The sequence below is a fragment of the Poecilia reticulata genome, linkage group LG14, assembly GCF_000633615.1.
Source record: "Poecilia reticulata strain Guanapo linkage group LG14, Guppy_female_1.0+MT, whole genome shotgun sequence".
In the NCBI taxonomy this organism is placed as follows: domain Eukaryota; kingdom Metazoa; phylum Chordata; class Actinopteri; order Cyprinodontiformes; family Poeciliidae; genus Poecilia; species Poecilia reticulata.
The window spans coordinates 9,404,326-9,412,819 of record NC_024344.1 but is presented as its reverse complement, the minus strand read 5'-3'; the positions used below and the strand labels follow the sequence as shown (position 1 = coordinate 9,412,819).

Below are 8,494 nucleotides of genomic sequence, written 5' to 3'. Positions count from 1 at the left end.
AATATTTATATAAATAAAGATAAATATACATATTTATGCATATATTTATTTTGTACAAACATGTGCAGTGCCTTGCAAGAGCATTTGAACTCGGGCTGCATGGTATTACAAGATCATGAGTCAGCGATGGTATTGATAAGGATTGCGTTGCCAATAGCAATTGAAAATCCACATGTTTTCTTTCTTGTTCAGCATTTTTCCTTGCAGCAATGAGACTTGAATGGCTCATTGTGCAGAGTTTAGATGGCATTCATTCCTATGGATTTGTGGGCTGTCCCAGTGTTCAACGACATGCATGTCAGGTTAACTGGCCTCTCTAAACTGCCCTTTGCTTTGAGTGTGTGTGCTTCGCTCTCTGTCCTGTGGCGTTTTTTCCCTCACTGTTTTGGTCTATTATATAAAATCCCAAGAAAATAAATTGAGGCTTAAAGAAAATGTGAAAAAAGCTAAACCCGTTCTCGTTTGCAAGACACTGCATAGAAACACATGCAACGAAACAAAAGATGCTCCGTGAGGAAGGTAAACAAACACAAGCTCACAGCACTGACACAGAGGCACGCGACTATGAGGATGAATTTTTGGTGAATTTTAGAATGAGATAGGTGATAATTACTCTGCATCGGCCACTGGGCCCGGCCCCCACAGCACCCACCTCCGTCGGGGAAGAGGGACCAAAACACGACCCGGTAGCCTTTCAGAACGCCGTGCAGCGTCATGCGCGGCGGCTCCGACCACGTGATCACCGCCTCGTCCGACGTCACCGAGATTGCTCTCACGTTCTGTGGGGGCTCGCTCGGCACTGTAAAAGCAAAAAATAAAAAATAAAAACAGAGTTCAGCTTGACATAAAATAAAATTCTGGGTTTGTTTCAGAAGTTCAAACTGTGTGCTCACAAAGATCTGGCAGATGAAACCCTGAGAAGATCTCCAACCACAGACATTGTTAAAACAAATCAGTCTAATATGTTCAAATTGACCTAAATTTAATGGTTGCTAATTTGCAGCTTTTAGAGAGAACAAGAACTGGGGGTTGATGGAAGGCAGAAAGGGCATTAAGAGAGCAACGTTAATCATGAAATGGTTAAACCCAAGATGCTGAAACGCAGATGAGTGGCGATATGGAGAATAAAATCTTAAGTAAGAAACCATTCACACATCTTCAATCTAGCTGATGGCTGCAGGCCTCACACTTAGAGACAGTAACTGCCACTCAGGGTGTCTGCCATTACTTTTCAATCAGACAGTCGGAGTAAGCGAAGAACTATTTTAAATGAGACGCTTAAAGAGGAAAGCTTATTTCATTCTCTCCTCCTCCCTCCGTCCTCATTTTACCACCAAACGGTCGTACCGTCTTCCAGTGTGGTGGCGTTGATCTCGGTGCTGGACGGTCCAGTTCCAGCTCTGTTGAAAGCCTGGACGACCACACCGTACTGAGCGAACTTCTTCAGGTTGTCCAAGGTGTACACCTCGCTGTCCCCCGTCGCTTTCATCTCCACGATGCTGTACTGGCCGTTGCTGCCAGGCCCGTTCTCTCTGTAGCCGATCTGATAGCCTCGGATAACCCCGTTCTGCAGTTCCTTCTTGGGGGCCTGGATGTTTCGGAGGAAAGAAGGTGATTGTTTTGGAGAAGAAAGAGTACGGGAACATTCGTACTCTGAGTTATGCTTAATTTGGGTTTGGTTTTCTTTTTCCTAAGTCTACTCTTCGAGCATTTCAGCCTACTGTGCACCGTTTATCAAGCATTTGCCAGATTATACATTCAGATCTACGAGCAATGAAGTGTGAATTCACTTCAAACACATGATCCATTGAATCATAAAAACGTTGTTTGGGTAGAAAGAGCAACTTCCTCAAACACTTCAGGAAAAGTCTGCTGATCCAGCATGAAGGATCTCTGTTTTACAACAAAAAAGAAAAATGTATTTATTTTTTATCCCAGATCTGAAATGCATTAAACACTTGGCCATTTCTAGAAAGGTAGGTGGATAAACGGCCAATAAATTATGATCAATTGCCAATAAATTATGACCACAGTCTCCATCAGCGATAGTCCAGAATTTCCCTGGCATTAGATGTCAACAGTGTCAACAATGACTCTTCAAAATTTCATACATTTTCAGAGTAAGGCTATTTTTGCAGATCAAAAAAATGTGTTTTTTAAGCATACGATTAAAACACATAAAAACTAAATGAGAGTATTTATCACAGCAAAAAAATCTGAGCAATGGCTTTACTGTTAACTTAATAAAACATGTATGTTTGAGGTTTAAATCCGTAATTACATCGGTGGAGTAAAACAAATCTGCCTCAATATGTACCTGTGCTCAGTGTCTCTTAAGGAATAAATTCCCAGAAAACAGGGAAACATGTAAAATTCTGCAAAATATTATAATTATCTTCAACACATTTAGTTAAAACATGTCGCTCTGACTAAATGAATAAAACGATAAGTTTTAAGATTTCTTTTTCCAGAAGTTTTGCAGTTTTCAGGGGGGAAAGTCGGTTCTTGGAAACTGCAAAGTTTGTCTAAAAATTATTCACAGACTAAAAAACAAATCATGATTTTTACCCTCCATGTGACTCGAATGCTCTGAGACGTCATCGGCTGGAGGACGACCTCCATCGGGGGCCCATCGGGTGCTGTTTGAGCAGAATTTATTGTCAGACTGACAAATCTGAGCCAAACAAAACAAACAAGCAGAAAACATCAGAAAACGTGGGAAGAACGTACGCGCTTCCTCAGTGCTGATAGTGAGCTCTTTGCTGGGGAGGCTGCGTCCGATTTTGTTATACGAGTACATGCGGATGCTGTAAACGCACGCCGGATGCAGCTCCACAATGTTGGCTTGATTGTTTGTAGGGGAGATGTTCCTGGTTGTGTACATGTGATCCCAAGAATCTGTCGAACATGAGCAGAGTTTTGGTATTGTAAAAATCTGTACAGGAAAAAAATAGAAATAAAAGAAACACTTGGAGGCACAAATCTGAGGCGTTTTACCTGATTTATTCTTGTACTCAATATCGTAGCTGGTGATGATGCTGTTGCCGTCAAACCTTTGGATCCAGCGCAGGTTCATGCTTCTGTCCTTCACCTCCCTCACTTCCAGCTCAGGAGGATCCGGTGGTTCTGTAAAAGCGGGGACAAATAGGCATTGAGTTCCAGAATGTGCATAAGGAATCGTCTCCATACATACAGCAATGATAATGTTATTGAGATATGAAAACAATGAAAAACAAACCTTGCACCGTGAGTTGGATGAGCCCTCGGCCCTCTCCGTAGGAGTTGATGGCATGGCAGGAGAAGAAGACAGAATCTCCTCGCTCGGCCGGGTTCAGCTGGAAAAAAAACGGCACAAAAAAGGTTAACACACACCTCAAACTAACATCATAACAATATGTAATGTTGTTAAAACAGCCTGGTTTTCCTTTGACAAAAAACACTTTTGTTAACCTTGTCGAAACACTGCAACACACAGTAGAGGGCAAAATATATCCTCACCTATATCCTCTAAAGCTTCCCAAACAAATTATACGAGCTACAGTTAGACATCAAATTAAAATAATTAAAATACACTGAATTATGTGTTTGAGTATTGTAAATCCAGCTTCAGATAACCGCCCTCCAGGTTTAAAGTGGAGCCCAGCATCTGTGTTCTTACCTTCAGGGTGGAGATGACTTCATCTCCCTTCTTGTTGATGGTGATGGAGTACCGGGGATTTCTCTCTGCATCAATGACCGTGTCTCCTCTCTCCCAGCGTATAATAATGGGCTGCTCGCCCCGTGCTGTGCAGTTCAGCTCCTTGGTCTGGCCCTTCCTCGCCATGGTGGTGTTGGGGTGGCTGGTGATCATGGCGGGAACTGAGCAGATCCACAGACACGTGTCACAGTAATGAATAGTTTTATATGGAGTAATGAGATGAGGGAATGGGGCTGTGGTGTTAGAAACTGTGGCTATAATACAGATGTATGGATATCGCTATTCTGCCTCTACGTTCCCTGTTGTCATTTCACGCTTCAAGCCTCAGCGGCTCCCTTACATCACACCCTATTTCCCTATTTCCTCCTCGCCTCTTGCAAGGTTCCTGCTCTTTCCTTCTCCTCTCTTGCTTACTTGTGGATTATTGATCGAACGGGGATCCTGTGGTTTTGTTTTTATCACTAATTCAGCGGCCTCTTTTCCTCGCAAAACATTGAGTGGTACGCAAACTGACAGCTGAAACACAAAAATCAATAACCGAGACGCCCCCGGTTAGGGGTGCGCAGGACAGAGACAAGATTTTTGCCGTGTTCGGCGCAGGCCGAAATAGCCTGGGGCGCGAGTGCATCTTACAAGACGGATCTCTGTTACAATCCAGGAGATGTGGTTAAAAAAAAGCACTTGAGCCAATGGAAGATCTGACTGGCACTCACTCTTGACAGTGAGGATCATGCTTTTACTGATGTCTGAGCCAACGCCGTTGGAGGCCTGACAGAGGTAGTACCCTCTGTCATCCTCAAGGACGTGCCGGATAAGCAGGGAGCCGTTCGACATGATCTGGATGCGGCCGGTGAGCGGGACGGGGTGGTACTGCTGTGGGTTTCCGACACCTGCAGGTGAAATCACAGAGCACATGGAGAAGCGTGTCGAAAACCTTCGGTTGTTTCCGTTTGTGGGAGGAGGCAATGGCTCGTTTTTACCTTTGGCGTGTTTCCACATGACTTTTGGAGGTGGATAACCCTCCACCGAGCAGTTCAGAACGCCGGCTTTCCCGTAAATGCAGTCCTGGTTGTTGGGCTGAACCACAAAACGTGGCGGCACTGGAAGCAAGACAGAAAAGGAAGAGAAGGTGAAACAATCGCCTCCCCCCCATTCTGTCAGCTTCCTTTGCGTGTTTGAGGCAACCCACGCCTCGCTCAAGCGCCTCACCAGTGACGATCAGCTGTCTCTCCCAGCTGACGGTGGCTGCGGCGTTGCTGGCGATGCAGGTGTAGTTCCCGTTGTGCTTCAGTGTCACCTTGGAGATCTGCAGGGAACTCATGAACTCTTTGGTCTCGATTGCGACGCCAGAGGCAGAGCCTGGCACTATGAGCTGGCCGTCTTTGTGCCAGGTGATGCGTATGGGCATGTCCCCGGACGACACCACGCAGGCGATGTACATGAGCTTCCCCACTGAGGTAGAGGGGATGTCGAAGGGCTGGATGAGCGGCGGCACTGGGAGAGACAGGAAGAGCACATGGAATCAGAGGAATAAAGGCAGCAATAGATGTCTAAGGGTGGCAGTGTGGCCATCTGGAGCAATGCTGAAAGAGATAGAGAAGGTCATTGGCCAGTGGGCTCCTTCTTTGCTGCCACCCTCCCTTCAGCTCCCCCGTCTCCTGCAGCCCATAATAGCTGCTCTGGTTTGAGTCCAATTGGCTGGGGGAAGTCATCCCGTTGCCATAGCAATGGAGGTTGAGGTGGGGGTACTACAGCTGAGACATCTGGGGGATTTAATCTAGGCTTCATTATTATTCATCTAATTAAATCAGAGACACACTCACACTCAGGCACACGTGCGCACACACACCCTTAAACACCTCTGCAGCTGCCGCGCTACCATCGTTAGCCGACTGTCGAGCTGAACAAAATAAAGACACAAACATCCCGAATTTACAAAAGAACATCAGCAAACGCCACTGATCTGCATCAAAAATAACGCTGCCGTTGCAAGTCGGAATATTGCACGCGTCATAATTAGTCTGAGTTTATTACAATCAGACCAATCCCAGAGATTCTTGAACTGTGACGTATCCATGGCGATCAAACGAAAAGGAAATTCAAATATTTATCCCTTGATTTGTGTACAGATACGCAGAGAATCGACTGATAGTTATTAAAATAAGTTGTACAATTCTATTTTGTAAATAACGCTTAGTTCTTTTTAGTACAGTCTTTAGAATAGATTATCCACAGTCCCGGCTGTGATCTTATGCTCTCCTCTCTTTAGCTCATTCCACAGGTTTTCTACAGGTTTTAGCTCAGAGAGGTTGATGACTTTTTGGTGAAGCCATTTGTTTTGGATCGCTATCATGTTGAAAAGTACCAGTGATGACCAATTTTGAGTTTTCTGGCAGATATCAAGATATTTCTATTTAAAAAGAGTTTATGATTCCATACAGAACTTCACAGATTATTTACTGGCCACGAAACAGCAGGTTCTATAATTCAACATTGCTTTCAGTCGGCTCTTTTCAGATGTTGCAACTGGACACTTTTATAATTTCCGCTATTCTCTCCTCACTCTTACCTTTAACCGTTACATGGACCGTCTGGTTGATTGACACTTGGGGCTGGATCAGAACGCTACACAAGTAGGTCCCTTCGTCGGCGCCCTTCTGCACGTCCGTAAGCCTCAGGGTGCCGTTCTCAAACACCACTTGACGATGATTATCAGGCAGCTGCATGCCGTCCTTCAGCCACTTGATCGAGTAGTACGGGTAGCCAATCACGCGGCATGTTATATATGTGTTTCTGCCTGCCACCGCTGTGATATCTCGCATGGGTCTAATTCGAGGCGGACCTGGAGACACGGGGAAGAGAGGGAGGGGATGGAGGGAGGACACAGGGACAGACGCGAAAGTAGGAGAACAGGGCGGATGAGGTGACGGAGGTCATAGGGGCAGCCAATGGGGACGAAAGGTGAAGAGATAAAAGTTGAGGAATGGAGTGATTGGGGCAAATTGACAAGTGGAGAGGAAGGTTAGTTATGCCCCCATTGCTAAAATCTGACTGAGGATATTTGTTAATATCTAATTACCCTAAGCAGATTTAAAATGTATCTAAATGAGTAAATACAGACAGAAAACTAGCTAGCTAGCTACCTACATTGGTTTGATAGATACACAATATTGCCAAAGAAATTTGCTCATCTGCCATCCCATGTGAACTTGGGTGACCTTTTTTTTTTTTTTTAAGGTTTTGTTGGCTCTAGTGGCATTTATTTGAAAGTAGTTTGACAGGAACGAGGGTTATGAGAGAGGGGAAGACATGCGGCAAATGTCACCAGGCTGGGAATTGAACCTTCGACCGCCAGCACAAAGACTAAGGCCTCAATACATGGGTTGTGCTTTGCCCCTGCGCCACCACAGCACCCTGAGTGACATTTTTTAGGGTTTAAGATGATGCCACACATCCTCCCCAGTTACATCAGCTTCAATTCTTCTCTGGCAGCTTTTCACAAGGTTTGGGGTGCGAAAATGCATTTGTGAGGTCAGACACTGATGCTGCAAAAGAGAACTTAGCTTGCCACAATCCATCCCAAACTTATTGTGTCTGGTTGGAGTCAGGAGAGTGAAAACTGATCTTTACTGACCTTGGTATTGTACTAGTGTGTAGTCGTGTTGGAACAGTCCTTGAGCTAATCTGAAGGCCACAAACACTTTGAAGCAATTGAGCCTACAGAGAGTTGGCAACCTCTGCACACTATGTACCTCAGCACAAGTTTCTGTTGTTTCCAGTCAATTCCACTTTCTATCATACCACCAACAGCGGTGTCGTATGAACTTGTTCCAAATCGTCCAACTACGATGCTATGCTGACAGTCGCTGAACTCCATTCTTTCACAAATGTTTGCAGAATCACTCTGACTGGCTTTTATGCTGCTGTGGCCATGGACATGATTAAAACACCAAATTCAATGATAATATGGTTGAGCAACTTTTGGCAACATAGTGTAGATACAGTCACAGGAAAAAAGAGTGCTTCCATGACTGTATTGACAGTTATAGAAAAACTAAGTACACCCCTTGCATGTTAAGTAGTTTTTTGTAGACTTTCTCCTCTGTTGCTCTTCAGTATATTGAAATGAGAACGAATGTGTTTATACGTCTTTCCGACAGACCCATCGACATGTTTTGGTGAATGCAACGGTCTTTTTTCACTGCAAAGTAAGCCGACATCATCACTTCACCACCACCAGTTTGTGCCGACGTGGCGTGCTTGTTTTTCGCCAGATATGGAGCTGCGCATTCTTCCTGTGGCAACTCGAGTATATTTTCACGTATATTTTCCCCTAATCTTTTTGCAGGGAAAAGGCTCTCACCCGGTAATCCTAACAAAAAAAAGCCTAGCTTGTTCAATCTTTATTAAATGTGGTAACATAAACTTTTACAGGCAACATGTTCCTCAAGCTCCTGCTTTTTTGTTTATAATTGATCTGAGCATCTTAATTTGGAGAGAATTTACTCCGACTGGAAAGACTTAAAAGGTTGGATTTAAAAATGCTGTTAAATGGCCTCATAACCTTTCTCAGATTGTTGAAGAGCAACAGTTGCTTCCTTAAAGTCTGCTAGCGTCTTCCGGCCTTAGCACTGCAGTAAAACACAAATGCTTTCTCCTTTCCCTTTAAATATTAGGAAGGCAGCAAGGGTGGACTTAGTTTTAGATAGATAGATAGATAGATAGATAGATAGATAGATAGATAGATAGATAGATAGATAGATAGATAGATAGATAGATAGATAGATAGATAGATAG

The 8,494-nt window shown here is 44.3% G+C and overlaps 1 protein-coding gene across 2 annotated transcripts in view; it reads right to left on the bottom strand.

The window, feature by feature from the left end:
- LOC103475741 (Down syndrome cell adhesion molecule-like protein 1 homolog) overlaps positions 1 to 8,494 on the bottom strand; it is a 70,998-nt gene that overhangs the window by 21,136 nt on the left and 41,368 nt on the right. Inside the window, exons 8-18 of one of the 2 annotated variants that reach the window (XM_008427582.2) lie at positions 6,267 to 6,539; positions 4,907 to 5,191; positions 4,678 to 4,797; positions 4,411 to 4,587; positions 3,659 to 3,858; positions 3,239 to 3,335; positions 2,998 to 3,126; positions 2,731 to 2,898; positions 2,569 to 2,639; positions 1,348 to 1,588; positions 614 to 799 (exon numbers count right to left, since the gene is read on the bottom strand). In XM_008427582.2, coding sequence (XP_008425804.1) covers positions 614 to 799; positions 1,348 to 1,588; positions 2,569 to 2,639; positions 2,731 to 2,898; positions 2,998 to 3,126; positions 3,239 to 3,335; positions 3,659 to 3,858; positions 4,411 to 4,587; positions 4,678 to 4,797; positions 4,907 to 5,191; positions 6,267 to 6,539 — 1,947 coding nt within the window. The remainder of the gene's footprint in view (positions 1 to 613; positions 800 to 1,347; positions 1,589 to 2,568; positions 2,640 to 2,730; positions 2,899 to 2,997; positions 3,127 to 3,238; positions 3,336 to 3,658; positions 3,859 to 4,410; positions 4,588 to 4,677; positions 4,798 to 4,906; positions 5,192 to 6,266; positions 6,540 to 8,494) is intronic. The other variant, XM_008427583.2, reaches the window with a different exon arrangement.